The sequence below is a fragment of the Gopherus evgoodei genome, chromosome 7 (assembly GCF_007399415.2).
Source record: "Gopherus evgoodei ecotype Sinaloan lineage chromosome 7, rGopEvg1_v1.p, whole genome shotgun sequence".
NCBI classification, from domain to species: domain Eukaryota; kingdom Metazoa; phylum Chordata; order Testudines; family Testudinidae; genus Gopherus; species Gopherus evgoodei.
In genome coordinates, this window is record NC_044328.1 from 111,678,858 (window position 1) to 111,698,598 (window position 19,741).

At 43.2% G+C, this 19,741-nt stretch overlaps 1 protein-coding gene across 4 annotated transcripts in view; it reads left to right on the plus strand.

The window, feature by feature from the left end:
* FGD5 (FYVE, RhoGEF and PH domain containing 5) overlaps positions 1-19,741 on the plus strand; it is a 153,363-nt gene that overhangs the window by 98,159 nt on the left and 35,463 nt on the right. For 3 of the 4 annotated variants that reach the window (XM_030570192.1, XM_030570190.1, XM_030570193.1), the window contains exons 6-10: positions 793-944; positions 3,021-3,177; positions 10,448-10,535; positions 13,542-13,592; positions 15,823-15,881. In XM_030570192.1, coding sequence (XP_030426052.1) covers positions 793-944; positions 3,021-3,177; positions 10,448-10,535; positions 13,542-13,592; positions 15,823-15,881 — 507 coding nt within the window. The remainder of the gene's footprint in view (positions 1-792; positions 945-3,020; positions 3,178-10,447; positions 10,536-13,541; positions 13,593-15,822; positions 15,882-19,741) is intronic. The other variant, XM_030570191.1, reaches the window with a different exon arrangement.

Genomic DNA, 19,741 nt, shown 5'->3' on the forward strand with positions numbered 1-19,741 from the left:
CACTAGAATGGCTGCTTTTGACTTCTGGAGAAATTATTCCTATGTGCATATAGTATTTAAACCACATTGAAATTAAAGGTATTTTCCAAATATATTATCATTATTAATTATTATTATTATTGAAAAGTGGGTCTCAGTTATAGTGGATAGTTAAAGTGGATTTCATATAGGAAATGATTGGTTCTGTAGCTTAATTTATATCTCCACCATCCTTCCCTCAGTAAATTAGGAATTGGATTCAGTGTTGGCAATTCTTTCAATTTTTATGACAAGCCTTGCAATATTTGATCTTTTCCATAAAGCTCCAGCTGCTGGACTCATGGGGTTATACAAGACTCGCATTTTTTTTCTTTTTCTTTTTTAAAAAGGAAGGTTCTAGCCTGACAAATTCTTGAAAATGTAACCCCAATGCAATCTAAAGGCTCAAACCCAGAAAGCGAAAAGTATCCAAATTAATTTTTTTAAATAATCTGATGGGATTGGGGGGAAGCGGAGCTATCTTTTTTTATTATTATTATTTTAAATGTTTTGGGTAATCAATATGTGGACTTTAACCTGAAATTTACAGTAACCATGAAACTAATGGGTGAAAGAAAATGCATCCTATGTTCTCCTTCCTCTTTTGCCCATGATATGCTAGTATTTATGGTGTATCTTGTAATTCCCATAAAGTTTTCTGACTGTTTGTAAATGAATTTTGGAATTTAAAGGAAAAATAGTAACAGTTTAAGTGCCATAAAGAACCTCTGATCTGTTGCCTTAGCTGCTGTGTAACAGGTGATGTATTCACAGGATTTCCATGAAGCAGTCTTGAAAGTGCTGGGGGATGAGGATGAAAATGAGAGGGAGGAGGGGAAGCTCAAGCAGGGCTTGAGTGAGATCCCTGAAATCTACAGACTACACCAGGAGATACTGGGAGAGCTCGAGGAAAGAGTCATCAGTTGGTAAGTGACAACTTAACGGCCTCATCTCATCCTCAATCTACTCCTTTATTCTAAGAACCACTGGCAACAGGGTTAAGATTCCAACAGAAGAAAGAAAAGATGCTAAACACCTTTAACGGGGTTTGTGCATAGGTTGAGGGAGGTTAATTTACAGGGACACCGTAAGGTTGGGAGACTGCATTTTCTTGTCTATGCCATGTTTCTGTATTGTTATTTTACCTCCCCCCAAAAAAAGTCTCAGTGCTCCTGCGCTACCCTACAATGATAAACCATTGCATACAGCCCCATAAATCAGTGTGCGTGCAGCCCGTCTCACGTGAACTGTCATTTGCTCTGTGTTTGTACAGTGCCTAGCCGACTGGGGCCCCAATCTGGTTGAGTCCTTTAGGTGATTGTCACAAAACAGTCTAATGTGTGTGAACCATGAGTCATAGACTCAAATACCAGGAAGGGGGAACAGTCAGAAAAAAACCCTCAGAGGCATTAAGAAATATAGGAAAATGTCTTTTTTTTTAAAAAAAAAAAATTTTTAGATCTCTTAGAAACTGAAATAAGTTAGAACAATTCTCGTGGCAACTTCCTAATATTATAGCTCCCAGTCAAAGGAAACCCACTCAGAGTTTGAACAAGCCTTTGCTGGTCTGAGTTTCAGGCTAAACACAGTCTTTCAGGGCTGCTGAGGGTCTCTGCCTAAACCGAACTGTCCTAGCTGGACTAAATCTTACCAGGATAAAGCACGTCTCTGTCTTGCCTAGACAAAGGCTATCAGTGCTAGAGCAAATCTTTTAAGCTAATAGGCCCCCGTCTGAGCCACGCTTCCAAACTAAAATGTATCAACTAGCTGGGACAAGCTTCTGGCTAAGTCGGGCTAGCTTCAGTCCCAAACTGACTAAATCTATGAAATCCACGGAAGGCATCTATCTAAGCCAAACTCCCATGCTAATCTGACTCTTTGAGAAGCTGGGGCAAGCTTTATTGCTCCTTACCTCCACCCCCACTGAACTCCAGCCAATCAGCAGTCACTTTCAGTGACAGACCACTCTATCCCAGGGCTTCCACAAAAGAGATTATCCATAAATAATAGTAACAAGCATGTATGCACAGTGCAGGCAGCACTCCTGAACAACTCTACAATAACAAATCAGAGTGCACAACAGAGGAAAAGTTAAGGGGATATCATATGTGGGTTTCCATCTTCCAAGGGAATTGTTGTAAACAACAGTGAGGTTGAATACAATTCTGTAAATGGTTATGCTAAGTATGCTATTAAGAAATGTGGGTTCCCACTCCCTCTAGCTGCTGTAGATGTTCCAGGGACCTAAAATAAATGTGCAGTGAAAATCTGAAAATGTGCACTGTCTTTAAACTTTGAATACTAAACAGGCCCTTGAATCCCCAATACCCCTCCCCACATCCGGGAGTGCGTCCTCTGTTACTCTCAGGGCTGCTGGCCAATCCCTCTGCTGTATTCTCAATCATCCTGAAATTAACGAGGCCGCTGTTTAAAACCACAATTTCTGTTACCCTGACGTCTCCTTGGCCACTGCTCGTTAGCAGCCCTGTACCCTCCATTACTGCCATTTTTGGCTGGCTCTCTCTCCTGTAGATAATTCACCTTCGGTAAATAATTACATTTGTGCCAGATGAGGAACTGTAATGTGGGTAAGAAGAGGGAGCTGTGAGTGAAGGGGATCTGAGGACGGAGTTATTCTCCCACTAACACCAGCACTCAGAGCAAAGGTTCTTGTTCTCACCCTGGTGGATTTGGAAAGCTTGCTTGGAGAAGTGTGAGCTATGTGAGCCCATTCTGCCCAGCATGTACATATATAGCTGTGGTAGGTAGTGTTACAGAAAGGGGACTGGCCCCAGACAAGGCCCATTCTTCCACAGCCCATTCCATTGCTCAGCACTTCAGTGCAGTGTTGTCCATTTCCTGACTATTAAACCCATGCCGTAACTGAGATCTCCTAATGGCATTAGCAGGTATGGGGCTGATGAATAGAATTTGTGTAACCAGAATGAAGTGGGGCATTTTTTGTTACTTATTGGTTTGTTCTTCTCTTTCTGTGGCTTTAGGGAGGAACACCAGAAAGTGGCCGATGTTTTTCTCTCAAGAGAATCAAGGTTCAATCACCACACAGCATATATTATGCAGTTTGATAGGAATTTGGCTTTGCTAGATGAAACCTGCCTTAAATCTTCCCAGCTGGCCACTGTCATCCGGGAGTTTGAGGTGAGGTCCCTCTCACTTCTCTACTTGCATTAATTTATGGTTGCACTGCATTGCTTTCTCAAAGATATTCCTGTCTGCAACTTCACCAGCCTTCAGACAGGGTGTAGAGGAAGAATCTTAATGATCACTTGCAGAACACGCTCTGGAGAGACACGTGGAGTGAAGTGTGTGTGTGTGGATTTGCATGTGTATATGTGCATGGATATGTGAGTATGTTTGCTCATGTGTGTATTGGGGAAATCCATCTCAGCCCTCTTTTTCTCTCCCTTTCATTAATTGGCATATTTAAAAGCCCTTTGAAGCTGTATACAATGTTATAATATATAATTGTATAATAAGATGTACATTATTATCATCATCATCATCCCTTCTCTTCTCTTCCCCTCCATCTCTCTTCTCCTCCTTCTCTTTAAAACTGCATTTCATTACATTTTTAAAAGCCTCTTACTACACCTTCTGCTGCTACCCCTACTTATCTGTCTGTCCTGCTGCCCTGTGAAGCCAGCATGCCTCCATAATGACCAATAGGATGTGCCATGGCAGAGAAGCAATAATAGAAAAAAAGGCATGCAAAAAATCCACTGACAAGACCAGAGAAATGTGGGAGTCAGAACTTCTAGGCTCTCTTCCCATCCCTGCCACCAACTCACTGTGTGGTCTTCCGTGAGTCAAGTAACCTCTCTGACCTTGTCCTGGTGGGCAAAAAGTGTTTTTCAATTATGTTTAGCTCAGCTGACTTCACACAATTAACTTACTGTGATGATAATCGTGGCATAAGAACTTACACAGAACAGATTGAAAAGACCACCAAGATGCAGGCTAGTGCCTCTGAAGCCATAATGGCTGGCCACAGTTTAGACTAGCTACAACATAGCCAGCTGATGTGTTAGCCTGTGTCTTGATGGGGCTTTCAATCAAGTTAGCTAACCTGACTAAGTTAATACAATTGAAAAAGAATGCCCTTTTTTGCCCATCAATATAAGGCCTCTCTCTCTCATTTCCGCCATCTGTAAAAAAGGGAATAAACAACATTTAGGTGATAGGGAGGCTGTGAAGATAAATAGGCTCTGATATTTAAAGGTTATTTAGAATGTCAGTTCATGAGGTATGGATCATGTCTTCCTCTGCAGCATGTCTGACATTTGAAAGTCAACATTTGCCAACAGATACCTTATGGTTACTGATGTAATTTCCTGTTCTATAAGCAGAGGAGAGGGCTGGAATCTCACAATCCTCTAGGCAGAAACTTGGCAAATGCAGGCTTTTTATTGACAACCACTGTGCTCCTCATCATGCTCAGCCAACCTGCCCTGCACCTTCTTATCTTCCTGATACAAACTGATGGGCCAAATCCTGCTTACAAAGAAGCCAATGGGCTGCTCCTATGAGTAAGATAAGCAGGATTTGAACAGAAGGCTCATCCAGAAAAAGGAGTAACATTCAGACCTTTCGTATCTCATTCTTAGAAATGGGAGCACCTACGATTTATTACCCTTCTAGCTCATCGACTCAGAGCTTAGGGCCCCATGTTGATTCTGCTGCAGGCTTGGCTCCCCTTGACTTTAATGCTTGGGGTTGAGTGTGCTACACATCCAGGGGCGGCTCTAGGTATTTTGCCGCCCCAACCACGGCAGGCAGGCTGCCTTCAGCGGCTTGCCTGCGGGAGGTCCCCAGTCCCATGGATTCGGCGGCAGCCTGCGGGAGGTCCGCCGAAGCCGCAGGACCAGCGGACCCTCTGCAGGCATGCCACCGAAGGCAACCTGCCTGCTGCCCTCGCAGCGACCGGCAGAGCGCCCCCAGTGGCTTGGCGTGCTGGTGCCTGGAGCCGCCCCTGCACACATCACCCAGGAGTTGGTCAGCACTTTGCAGGATTGGGCCCTTAATCCTCTTCATGTTGTCTAGGGCAGTGGTTCTCAAATTTTTATTTTCACGGACCGCTTGAAAATTGCTGATGATCTCAGTGGACCACTTAATGATCTTTCCAAATGCTGTTTGTACTGTTAGCTAACTATTGTAAAGCACTTTGAATAGAAGCGCTATATAAAAAAAGTATTAATAAACTTTTTTTGTTTTACAAATAAAAATACACAACTCATATTTTAATATCAGTAGTCTTACATTTCTAATGCCATAGATATGCCCTCTCTCCCCCTGCCACGGCAGCCCCCGAGCTGGGGCTGGGAAGGAGGGGGGTCTTTCCCCCACTACAGCTGCCCCCGAGCTGTGGCTGGGAAGGAGGGCCATCTCTCCCCGGCAGCTCACAGCCCTGAAGCTGGGGAAAGTCACCTCTTTCTCTGGCTGCCACAGCCCTGCACATCCCAAATTCCCCCCACCCCTTCTTCTCAGCCCACTGCCTCCTCCAGCCTACCCGCTATTCCCACCACCTCACCTTACACCTTCTCCAGTGTCCAGGCACCTAATTAATTGAGCTATGCCTGCACAGCTCCACTAATTAGGAGGGTGGTCCGCCATTCTCTCGTGTGCGGCCACCCAGGTGCGCACCTTAGAGGGAACTATCTGCGGACCACCTGAATGGTGCTCGCAGACCACTGGTGGTCCACAGACTACAGTTTGAGAATCTCTGGTTTAGGGCATTCATCAGTTCAATTGTTTCCTTCTCAAACTGTCTTTGGAGTTCTCCAAATGATTCTGACTGTCGCCTTTGCCATGCACTCAATGTCTCTGGAGGCAGAGGCAGAGCAATCATAGCGGTGCACCTTGGCCCCTGGTACACAGCAAAGGATAAGGGCTCCAGTGTTAACGCTTTTCAGCAGTGTGTTGCTTTGAAGTTCAGCTACAATCAGAGTTAATAGGATTTTGATTTGAGTCATAAATCCAAGCTCAGGAGTGTACTATGCTTTTGCTATCCTGGAGCTTCTGTTCACGCACGACTGTGTAAGAGAGGAGTAAATAATCATAAATTAATTGTGCATTTAAAAAAGAAAGGAAGAAAGATGAGGGGGGTTTTCCCCCTGATTTTAAGCTGGCACAGCTGTTTGTAGTTTTCACTGCTTTAGGTGCTAAAGGACCAATTTTTCAAAAAAACAGGATTGGGGTGGCAATTGCAAATAGGTGCAGAAATATTGCACCTCTGTGGTGAGTTTTAAGAGTGAAATTACATGGGAGGGAGGGGGTGATCTTCTTTCTGTAGTTCTAGCCAGAACCAAGGCAGCCCAAGTTATCCCAAACCATTAATAGTCCTTCAATGCCAGATGATCTTATGTATCAGAGGGGTAGCCGGGTTAGTCTGGATCTGTAAAAGCAGCAAAGAGTCGTATGGCATCTTGTAGACTAACAGACATATTGGAGCATGAGCTTTCATGGGTGAATGCCCACTTCGTCGAATACATGTAGATCAGGGGTAGGCAACCTATGGCATGCGTGCCGAAGGTGGCACATGAGCTGATTTTCAATGGCACTCACACTGCCCAGGTTCTGGCCACGGGTCCAGGGGGCTCTGCATTTTAATTTAATTTTAAATGAAGCTTCTTAAACATTTAAAAAACCTTATTACTTTACATACAACAATAGTTTAGTTATATATTATAGACTTATAGAAATAGACCTTCTGAAAACATTAAAATGTACTACTGGCACATGAAGCCTTAAATTAGAGTGAATAAATGAAGGCTCGGCACACCACTTCTGAAAGGTTGCCGAGCCCTGATGTAGATGATCCTTATGAACCTTTAGAGTTGGCCTAAACACATCCGTGAACTTGACTAGGTTTCCTTGGTTGAAAGATTGCTGGGCCATTAATGTTGATTTTCAGTAAGTCTTGGTGCATTGGGGAAGTTCCAGAAGACTGTGGAAAAAGATAATGTTGTGCCGATTTTTAAAAAGGGTAAATGGTATAACCTGGGTAATTATGAGCGTGCCAGTCTGACATAGATCCCAGGCAAGATGATGGAGCAGCTGATATGTAACTCGGTTAATAAAGAATTAAAGGAGGGTAATGTAATGAATGCAAATTAACATGGGTTTATAGAAAATAGATCCTGTCAAAGTAACTTGTTATCTTTTTTGATGAGATTACAAGTTTGGTGGCTAAAGGTAATAGTGCTGATGTAATAGACTTCTATAAAGCATTTGATTCAGTAGTGCAACATTTTGATTAAAATAACTAGAACAATATAAAATGAGCATGGCACACATTAAGTGGATTAAAATCTGGCTAACTGATTGGTCTCAAAATGTAAATGTAAAAAGGGAATCGTCATCGAGCAGGGGGTGTTTCCAGTGGGGTCCCTCAGAGATCGGTTCTTGGTCCTATGCTTTTTAACATTTTTATCAATGACCTGGAAGAAAACATAAAATCCTCACTGATAAAATTTGCAGATGACATAAAAATTAGGAGAATAGTAAATAATGAAGAGGACAGGTCACTGATTCAGAGGATAAACTGGGCACAAGGAAACAATGTGTGTTTTAATACAACTAAATGTAAACGTATTCAACTAAAAACAAAGAATGCAGACCATATTTACAGAATGGGGGACTCTAGCCTGGGAAGCAGAGACTCTGAGAAAGATTTGGGGGCATGGTGAGTAATTGGCATAATATGAGCTCCCAGTGGCCAAAAGAGCTAATGCAATCCTAGGAAACATAAACAGGGGAATCTCAAGTTGGAGCACAGAGGTTATTTTACCTCTATTTGGCACTGGTGCAACTGCTGCTGGAATACTTCGTCCAGGTCTGCTGCCCACAATTCAAGAAGCATGCTGATAAATTGGAGAGGGCTCAGAGAAGAGCCACAAGAATGACTAAAGGATTAGAAAACATATCGTACAGTGATAGACTCGAAGAGCTCAATCTGTTTAGCTTAATAAAGAGAAGGTTAAGGGATGACTTGATTACAGTCTGTAAGTATCTACATGGGGAACAAATATTTAATAATGGACTCTTCAATCTAACAGAGAAAGGTACAATGTGATTAAATAGCTGGAAGTCAAAGTTAGACCAATTCAGACTGGAAATAAGGTGAACGTTTTTGACAATGAGTGTAATTAGTTGTTGGAACAATTTGCCAAGGGTCGTGGAGGATTTTCCATCATGGACCATTTTAAAATCAAGATTGGATGGTTTTCCTAAAAGATCTGCTCTAGGAATTCTTCTGGGAAAGTTCTAGAGCCTGTGTTATAGAGGAGGGCAGACTAGATGATCACAGTGGCCCCTTCTAGCCTTGGAATCTATGAATCTGTGGCATTTATTGCTCAATTTATATACTCCTTCGGCTAAATCAGTCTGTATTTGTCCATCTCATTCACTGTCTTGGTGTAATTATCCACTGGTTAGTTTCACAGCTGCCATATTTCAGTGAACAACATGTTCCCCTTTTGCTGATAGATGGAATGATTCTTAATCGCAGACAAAAATCATGCCTTAAAGGTTGATAGGATTGGCCACCCAGAAGGCAATGTGCTGATCCTTTCCCATGTCTCACTACAGTTAAGGGAAGGAAGGGTTGATCCCTCATCTGTACAGGTCCATTCATCTAACTTGCTATAGCGTGGGATGATGGGCAGAGCTAGTGGACTGAACACACCACTAGGTGCCAAGAACACAAGAGTTCTCATCGTGTTTTTCCCACCGGGTCAGTGTAACCTTGGGCAAGTCATGTAATAACCTGATTGCATTTCAGTTTCTGAAGATGCTAATAATTACCTCCTTCAGAGAGGTGTTGTAAGGGTCTGATAAGTTACTGTTTACATAGCATTTTGAATATATAAGACTGTCGTAAAGTGCCCACCATCTGTGGCACCCTCTGGCATCAGGCAGCAGCACAACCAGTGTGCTAGCCTCAGTTTCTCTTTGAATGGTCCCAGAAATAGTCCAAGCTGTCTTTCTGAGTATAAATAGCCCTTGCTGAGTTAATTTATTACAAAAGAAAGCCCCATGCATATAAGCTATAACAAACCAGGTCCCCAACAATCCATCAACATACAGCCCTGACATTTCTTCCCATGCTCAAGCTCTCTGCAGCTCCAGCATCTCTCACCACAAAGTGAGAGCCCTCACCCCAACCTCCAGCCCTCTCTGATCCTCCAGATTCAGCTCTCTGGCTCACACAGCTAGCAGGCATCTCCCTCTGCTGCTCTCTGCCTTCAGTCCCCTCTGGCCAGAGCTCTCTGGCTCAGGAAGGCCAGCAGGCAACTCTCTGCAAGCTACCTGGCAATTCCTTCCTTTTTCCAGTGACGGCCTATGGAGATTTCTGATTGCTGTAGGTTTCCCCAAGCAACTCTCTACTGCTCCTTCTGTCTATCCTCTGTGCTCAGGGAGTTCTCACCTGCCCCTTCCTATCTTTCTTCAGGGACCTCCTCCCTCTAGAGCCCAGCTGCCCTCTTTTAAACCTATCTGGGGGAGTCAGGTGCACTGGCCTCTTAAAGGGCCAGTGTCACACTGTGACACTTCAGTGTCTTTGTTGTCATATCTATCTCTCCATCTACACTACCGTATTTCCAGAGTGCTCATCGCTAGCAGCTAAATATAGCAATTACATAAAGCATCATTGCTGTCTGAAACCGGCTCTTCTTCTGTCTGCCTTCTTTGGTTAGATCATATTCCTATCACTATTAACATTGTCCCCCTTCCTCTCTTTCCAAGTCACTGCTAGAGCTGTGCAAACATTGAAAATGAAAGCTGAAGCCATATGTAACTCAGCTAGTTTTGGGAGTTGGACATGGAAATCAACCAACTGAGGGATTGTTGGGTTTTGTTTTGTTTTGTGTTTTGTTGGAGGACTGTGCAAGGTGTTTGGAGGATCAGCTTCCTCAGTTTAGTCTCATTGGGGTATTTTGCTGTATTTGGCCCACGCAAGCCTGATTCTTAACCTGAAACCCAATGGACATAAAATCTGAAAAATGGCAAAAAGGCCTATGGGAACCCAGCAAGCTTCATGCTGATTTAGTTGCTTTGGCTCCTTGGATATCATTCTAAAATCTCTCTTATGACCTTAGTTTCTGCTTGGTTCTCTGCCTATCTTTTTCTTATTTCCTCCACTTTGGCCTGAACTATTTTGTGATATTGAATATGAATGGTGCTAAACAGTGCTAAATTTTCCTGTATTGGTTCTTTATAGAGATGAAGATTCAGATCTAAGCTCTGATATATATGCAGCTAGGCAGATAAATGGGAAGCAGCTCAGTAGCACTTGTATATGTAGTCGCCATGGGAGAGTCTCCAGGGGGTGCATTAAGCATGTGAGGTTATAATCCAGGACTCAGACTACAGAGCACTGACTGTTGTGTTTTTCCCCTTCTTTTGAGGACAGCAGAATCCTGGCGGCAGCCCCCTGAATGTGAAACACCAGTTTTTGAAAGTGGTGCAGCGCATATTCCAGTACCGCGTGCTACTCACAGGTTAGCAAGATTAAAGCACTTCTAAACTTGCTACAGCAGAGACCTGTCTTTCCTGCACTGTGCTGGGGTCATATGTAGATGGCAGGCCAGGGTTGGGGAGGACAGAATACGGTCAGAACAACAGACTGGAATCCAAATGTGTGATCTGGCTTTGGCGAATGACTGAATTGCACACTGGACAGGCCACTGGGGGTTAATGACAGCTATGGGCATAGTGAAGGGAGAAAGACCTCTGTTTAGTGAGATCATGCTGAAGTATAACTATAGGATTGGAGTGTGCAAAGTCAGACTCTTGTAAGCCTCATTTTCCTGGACTTACCCATATTGGTATCCATTGGCAGGGAAGGAAGAGTGCCCAGACACTTGTTGTCAGCATATATGTTTGATTTTACTTATGATGCCATTCATAGCTTAGCCCATACCTGGGTCACTTAAAGCTAGTGATGATCCTGAGCCAACACCTCTGAACTCTGGAAAAACTCCAGTCTAAACTTTGCCACACCACAAAATCTCTCTTTATGCTCCCCGCTATCCCTGACATGTGTCACACACTCTGTAGAATGTCCCCTGAGGTTCTGGCTCCTCGTGGCTGCTCCTTCTCATCCTGCCCACTGCAAATCCACTCCAGCCAAAGCTGTAGTTTGTGGGAGGAGCAGCCATTCCAACAGGGATAGGACCTAGCAACATGCAATGAACACTCAGTGCACTGGATTAGGATATTGAGGCTCCCTACGAGGGAACAGCAGTGAATTGGTTGGGGAGGGATGTTACAGCACAGCAGAGCAGAAGTGGGGGCAGGTCAGTGCATCAGATGGAATCACAGGAAACCAGAGATCATTAGATGTACAGATAAAGAACCATATTGGGTGTATGTATGTGGGTGGGTGGGGAAAGATGGGAGATGACCTAAGTATGGGACAGTGAGAAGTAAGCAGCTAACCCCTCCCATACTCAACAGCTGATAAAAGGAAGAGCATATTAGAGGGGACTCCTATAAATGCAGCAGAACAAAGGGATTGTCTGAAATTTTATTCACAGCACAGATTAGCAGCAGTTTCATCTTGCTCCAAATACATTGATCAAAGATGCAACTCATTTTTCACAGCTGTTTCTGCTTTTTTAGTAACAGTGACTCAAGTGAGCACTACATACCAGTAGGAGGATATTTTGGACTGACTTGTTTCCCTCTCTGGGTATATCTACACTAGGAAATGGAGCCTTTCAAGGAACAACAGTTGTATGTGACATTTAGCTGTCATGCTTTGTCCTTATAGAGGTTATGTGCATGCATACAGCAACACTGTTCTGATAGAATGGATTTGCTGTGTCCACACACACAGTGCCTCTTACCACCTCAGTATATTCTGGGACTTCTGGTGCACCTAATCCTATGGGAGCCAGCACTATTGCTGAGAGTTTTAGGGCGGTTACCAAACACGAGGAACTTCATTGTCAGACAAAGTTAGGAGAAGCAGTACAGCTGCAATGCTTGTGAATTCCCATTCACACTCGGGAGAAACTATTATAGATAGTATTGTAGATAGCACTGGTACACCCAGATGTGAGATAGTCTTTGTTCTGGGCATTGCAGCCACTTGGTATAACCAATGCTTTTAAATCACCTAGGATGGCTGTTGCATGCAGATACAAGGTATTGTATAGGCATTGCAAGACATTCTAAACAATGGGTGACTGCAGCAGTTCATCTAGGTTTAGAGAAGTCCATGGATGCTAGCAGATGCCCTCAGATGATAGGACAGGCAGAGTTTGCTAAGGTACAGTCATTCAATTTCTCTGCACAGTGTGAAAAATAAAATACACCGGCTCTTATGTTCACAACTAGCTGTTTCTACCCAGATAAGGAAAGGTATTTAATCTCGACACTGGTTGCCAATTACTGTGCTGCAGCCAAAAGGAGTTGCCCACATTAGTTAAATGTCTCTAGCCAAGTGTAGAGCATGCAGCTGGGAAAGGGAAGCCTAAATACAGCATGCCAGCACCGCACAGTACCTCCCTGCCAGACTAGGCTTTGAAAGGCACAATAGCAGACTCCTCTTAACCTTCCAGAATCCAGATGAGAGACCAGTACAGTTAAGAGGTATGGGAGGGCCTGGAAGAAGTGAACTCACATGAGTGGGGGAGACTGAGGACGGGGGGGTTCCATGATCCATGTTGCACTTTGGGATATAGACCTGATTCTCAAATGTGACATTTGGGGGCTTGCATTAATCAAAGAGCTAATTTAAAAAAGTAAATATTTTCAGGATTGGGATTTAATAAATAAAAGCACCCAGATACTACAGTGATGAGGGTCACATAAGGAACTAGAGAGAGAGAGAGAGAGAGAGAGAGAGAGAGAGAGAGAAATACCTCGACTTTCATGAGTAGCTCTACCGAAGCCAATGGAACTGTTTGAGTGAGTAAAGGTTTGCAAGATTGGCCTCTAAGTAAGATTCCTATTATATATAGTTTACATAATCTATTTTCAAATTTTAATTTAGCTCCTGTGATCATTACTTAAATTCTCTATGTCCAAAACACTGGAACATTGAGAAATATTGAATTGTACTATGTCCCTTTTCCTATTAATATAGGAAATAGTAATTCTATCTAGTACCATGCATTCAAATGTGAAAATAGAAAACATTCATCAGAAGACCATTTATTAATCAAACTGTGTCACACTCACCAGCTTCTCTTGGCTGAGAAACAGGGAAACATTTTAGTTAGTTCCAGTTTGTGAGGTTTTACACCTGACATTCTTTGCTTTGAATCTCAGATTTGAATAAGCCCAAAATATCAAAACAAAACTTGGGTTAAAAAAAAAGCCAGGTTTAATTTTGGAAGGAAAATCTGTCCAGACCTCCCTTTGTTTCCCATATAGGTGATTTTATAAAAGAGTAAAGGGTTATGGGGTATTACAGTTGTGTGTTTCAGCTAGTCAAACCAAACTCTTTAATTATCTGGGAATTTACTGGATGTTCTATATCTGATTGTTTCCTACAGATTACTTGAATAACCTTTGTCCTGACTCTGCAGAGTATGAAGACACACAAGGTAATTTCCAATGGTAGAAGAGAAACTTTTAGTATTATCAATAACTAACAGTAAGATCTGTCCCAGGAATGTGTGAATGAAGCCCAGACTGCGATGGCATAGGTCTGATCTGAGGTCTCACGGCTAATTTAGGGGAGATTGCCTCTCCAGTATAAACTCTTTGAGTAGAGACTATACGTTTTTGGGTTTGTACAGGGCCAAGTATATTAATTATTAATACAACAATTTATTGCATGACCCTCAACTCCCAATGGTATCAGAGCAGTCTATGTCTGACCCGTCATACATTCAGAATGACCAAATCTGCTAAAAAATCTGAAACTTCTGGATAAAAAATGAAGAGGTCTGATTCTTCTAATAGGAGAAAATATTGGCCACAGTGGTGCTGTGTTCATTAGTACAGAGTGATCTCAGGTTGCATGGGTCTCACTGTTCTCTTAGTGTAAATCAAGAGTAACTCCACTGGAGGGAATGGAGTTTATAGCAGTGTATAAATGGTGTAAGTAAGATCAAACTCAGGCACAATGTAAAGCTGCATCCTGTCCTGTTTCCATATTTCCTGTGGAATGGCCTGAGGCAGGGTCTTCTCACTGAAATGGAAGTTCAAATTCAAATTCAGCTGCCGTCGGTCGTTTCAGCTCAGCATCAGAGGCCTATGGTCACATTAACAGGGAAACTTGACCCCCCTCCTAATACTGTGAGGAAGAAGGAGGAGGCAACCTTTCAAAGCAGGTTTGAGGTTATGTGCAGGGCAAGTAAGAGGGAAGTCAGACTGCTGTTGTCTGCCTCCTACCTTGCCTTCTCAGCCTGTGAATAAATAAAAGCAAGCATGAGCCACAGAACTGGGACCCAATCCTAGATTTCAAAAATTCATGAAGTTCTGAATTGTTTGGGCTCAGCACATTGTGCTGGCCAGAGAATTTTAATCCTGATCTGGATTTGGTTGATTAAGGATTGGTTCATATCTAGCTCTAGAACGGAGAGCAGAGCACAGTTTCTGACAGTCCCTTGCTATTTCACAAGCACATGCAGTAAAGATCTGCAGGTTAAGATTTGGGGACTTCTTATAGCTCCAGCATGCAGGGCCTACAGAAAGAGAACTGAGTGCACACACAAGCCTAGCTCAAACTTTTTGATTCATTCCCAGAGCTCAGCCACCAGCTAAATCCTAATCCAGTCTTGGCATACCCATGCTGGGTATGATACTTCTGAAGCAAAGTGGGATGGCCTGATGTGTTTATTTGCATGCCATTACCCAGAATAAACTTGCAGCTCACCATTGTTTTACACTGGTGCTGATGCTGCAGAGGTCTGGAATCAGCAAGAAGGCTTGGTCTATACACCTCTACCTTGATATAACGCTGTCCTTGGGAGCCAAAAAATCTTACCGCATTACAGGTGAAACCGTGTTCTATTGAACTTGCTTTGATCCACCGGAGTGTGCAGCCCCCTTTCCCCCCGGAGCACTGGTTTACCATGTTATATCCAAATTCGTGTTATATCGGGTGGCGTTATATCGAGGTAGCGATATACTTGTTCCTTGAGCTCTGACCAGCACACACACACACACTGGAGAGACAACATATAAAAATCAGCTTATTCAAAACAAAGAACCAATGAGGTGCTCAGCACCTATCAGGATAGGGCCTTCTAGTTGCTTTGGAATAATCTTTGTGGGCTACTCCCATTGAAGTCAGTATGAGGTCACATGGGGATCAAGGCCAATGTTATATTAAATCAAGCAAATACTGTTCTCAGCACATCCAGTTTGAACCTGGAGTAAATCAGTTAAAATGAATTGGGTTACTCCTGACTGACCCTATATATAACTGAAAGCAGAACTTGGCCCACCATTTAAAGCACTAGCCATAAGCTAAAGATAAACTGTCATGCTTACCGAAAACTGCTTCTGGAAGATAAGTCACAAGATGATTTGGTGAAATTCCAAAGCACCTAAAGATGGTCCCATGAGCTTTCTTGTTTGGGGCTAGCTTGACTCATGGTATTACAGCAAGAGAGAGACAAAGGGAAGGAAAGAGGGGACCTGATGTGGAAAGCAAGTAGGACTGTTTGGGATTCTACTTATTAAGGGCAGCTTGCCCCAGAAGGTGCCAATGCAGCTTAGCCAATACATTTCTTTAAAAGATGTATTTATAAAAAGGTGGGATATAGGTTGCTTTTTCTAACCTTTCATGTGCTTTGTGCCTTTCTGTGTTGCTTCACCCCTCAGCTGCCTTACTCATTGTCTCTGAAATTACGGACCGAGCCAACGACAGCATGCAGCAAGGGGTGAGTTGTGATTTGATGATTGATACTGTCTTCTCTGAGTTTGCTGAGGAGTATGTGGCACCCCACTGTACTATCCCAGAAACTCAGATCCCTTTAGCCGAGGGTAAGTACTCCATGGTGTGCTCCAGATCTAGGTTCCATGAGTTAAATTCTGCTCTTGTTTATACTGGAGTAAATCTAGAGTAACTTCACTGACTTCAGTATAGTTTGCACAATTAGTCAGTGCACAATTCAGCCCAAAGTCTTTGTTTTCTCCTTGGCTGTGGATGTGTTAATATTGTACACTGAGGAATGAGTGAGTGGGACACTGGAAATTTCATGGACTCTGCTTCCAGTCTGGGATGTATATAGGTACGTAACCTTAGTTGAAGATATCATAGGTCTGTTCTTGCTCCTACGGATGTTAACCCTGACTCTGAACTCACTAAAAGCAGCAAAGAATCCTGTGGCACCTTATAGACTAACAGACGTTTTGGAGCATGAGCTTTCATGGGTGAATACCCACTTCCTCAGATGCATGTAATGGAAATATCCAGGGGCAGGTATATATATGTGCACTAGCAAGCAAGCTAGAGATAACGAGGTCAGTTCAATCAGGGAGGATGAGGCCCTGTTATAGCAGTTGAGGTGTGAAAACCAAGAGAGGAGAAACTGGTTCTGTAATTGGCAAGCCATTCACAGTCTTTGTTCAATCCTGAGCTGATGGTGTCAGATTTGCAGATGAACTGAAGCTCAGCAGTTTCTCTTTGAAGTCTGGTCCTGAAGTTTTTTTGCTGCAGGATGGCCACCTTAAGGTCTGCTATAGTGTGGCCAGGGAGGTTGAAGTGCTCTCCTACAGGTTTTTTATTATATTGCCATTCCTAATGTCTGATTTGTGTCCATTTATCCTTTTCCGTAGAGAAACTGACCTCGTTATCTCTAGCTTGCTTGCTAGCACACATATATATACCTGCCCCTGGATATTTCCATTACATGCATCTGAGGAAGTGGGTATTCACCCACGAAAGCTCATGCTCCAAAACGTCTGTTAGTCTATAAGGTGCCACAGGATTCTTTGCTTCTTTTACAGATCCAGACTAACACGGCTACCCTCTGATACTGAACTCACTAAGGGTATGTCTACACAGCAAGAGCTGTACATAGGCTAACCTACCAGCACTAGCTTGGACCAGCCAGCATAGGTAACAATAGCAGTGAAGATAGCACAGTGTGGGCTTCTGTGCAGGTAGTAGAAGCCTGGCATGGACCCTGGGTATGGATTTGGCTTACTAGCCAGATCGGAAGCCTGTGTTGTGCTGTCTTTACTGCTATTGTTACCTGAGCTAGCTGGTTACCCCATGTACAGCTTTTACTGTGTAGACATACCCTTACGTGGGTTATACGTTTTTACTAGTGTATAATTCCACTGACTTCAGAGGAGTTACTCCTGATTTTCTCTCATGTAGACCACAATCCAGTACAGTTGGACAAGATTTTCAAATATAGGATCCTATTAGATTAGGTGTCTAAATACAGATTTAGATATCTTAAATAAATGATCGATCTTCAAAAGTGCGGAGCACTCAGCAGCCTCCGTTGAGGTCAGTGTGGGTTACTAGCACCCTGTGGCTGGAGATTAGAGGCCCAGGATGTTAGTGAAGATAGTCTTCAGATAGCTGTTCTAGCCATTTGTTCACAGAGAGCAAAATCCTGTTTCCATTTAAGTCAATAGGAGTTTTGCTATTTACATTAGTAAGGAGCAATATCAAGTTCAGAATACAGGAGGTACTGGGCTTGATTCTGATCTTACATATATTGGTTTTATAACAATGGAACAAGTTCCACTCGAGTTATTGGTCACTAGTACTTTCCCACAGGTTCCAGTGGAGTCCCACTGTGGTTCTCTATACTGCATTATACCAGCCATTTTTATCTTATATAATTTTATCCGGGGCTAAATGCTATCCGTGGATGCATGTTCTGAGTTAAATGCTATCCCTGGATGCATGTTTTGGTTCTCAATCCCATTGACTTTAGCTAAAGCACGAGAGACAGAATTTAACCCAAAGAGACAGCTAAGAGCACCAAAGTTTTTCTACAGTGCCTTGAAACATTGCCTTAGAAATACCTTCACAAAACAACATAAAATATTAATATTATTATTTATGAAGCATATGCTCCTCCTCTCACCAAGGCACTTTGGTCTCTACACCGACCATTCAAATATTATTATTTATCATTATTATTTTATTATAAATAATATGTAGATTTTAAGGCCTGTGACCATTCTGACCTTCTGTATACCTTGTGACTGAAATGAAGCATTTCTTTTAGGAAGTCTCTAATCTGAATGTAAAGAGTTCAAGTGACAGGGAATGTATCATATCTATGGTCTTACCAAATTCACAGCCATGAAAAATGCATCACGGACTGTGAAATTAGGTCTCCTCCTGTGAAATCTGGTCTTTTGTGCGCTTTTACACTACACTGTACAGATTTCACCGGGAGACCAATGTTTCTCAAACTGGGGGTCCTGACTCAAAAGGGAGTTGCCGGGGGTTGCGGTATTGCCACCCTTACTTCGGTGTTGCCTTCTGAGCTGGGCGGCCGGAAAGCGGAAGCTGTTGGCCAGGTGCCCAGCTCTGAAGGCAGCGCCCCGCCAGCAGCAGCACAGAAGTAAGGGTGGCAATACGATACGATGGCATCTTTACTTCTGCGCTGCTGTCTTCAGAGCTGGGTGTCTGGAGAGTGGCAGCTGCTGACTGAGGGTCTAGCTCTGCAGGCAGCAGTGCAGAAGTAAGAGTGGCAATATTATACCATGCCAGCCTTACTTCTGTGCAGCTGCTGCTGCTGCTGGTGGTGGCTCTGCCTTCAGAGCTGGGCTCCCAGCCAGCCGCCAGTGCTCTCCAGCTGCCCAGCAGCAGCTCAGAAATAAGGGTAGAAGCAGTACCACAACCCTCCCCACACACAATAATCTTGTGACCCCACCCCCCATGACTCCTTTGTGGGTCAGGATCCCTACAATTACAACACTGTGAAATTTCAGATTTCAATAGCTGAAGTCATGAAATTTACCATTTTTAAAATCCTGTGGCCATGAAATTGACCAAAATGGACTGTGAATTTGGTGGGACCTGAATCATATCCCTGGGGAAGCTGTTCCAATGCATATTTACCCTCCCTGTAAAACACATTTTATGTCCCATTTGAACTTCACTGACTTTAATTTCCAGCCTTGGGATCTTGTTATGCCTTTGTCTGCTAGATACCTTTTCCCTGAGCAGGTAATTATATACTGCCATCAAATCACCTCTTACCCTTCTCTGCAATAAGCTAAATAATAATAATGATGACCATGATGACAATCATTCATACTTCATAGAACGCACAATCCAAAAGATGAGCAAAATAAGCAAACATCCTGGCATCAATATGGAAAGGAAGAGGAGAATTAGGTGAATTAAAGTATCAAACAAATGCTTTTGAGAAAGGGTTTATTTTCAGACATGATTTTAAAGCTGACAGAATGGATGGATTTAGGCAGAAGCTATGGGGCATGAGATCCACTCCTTTGGGGCTGCCACAGCAATGTACTTGTCACCTGCTGGCCTAGGGATTCTCTAGGTGCTCTGCCAGCATGAGGAATGAGAGCCTTTGGTAAGAATTGTCCTTCATCTTCTAAAAAGGAAACCTTCATGTTTTGTTCAGAGGAAAAGTGGAAGCAGCTGTTTGCAGCAGATGAGTTCTTGGAGCCAAGAATGTCAGCTTTTCCTCACATCTGGCAAGCTCTGATGCTTAGGTTTAAAAGTCATGTCTCTAATATGCGCACCAAGGCCATAAACACAGCCAGCATTTTCGCCAGCTGTTTTACAGCACAGATT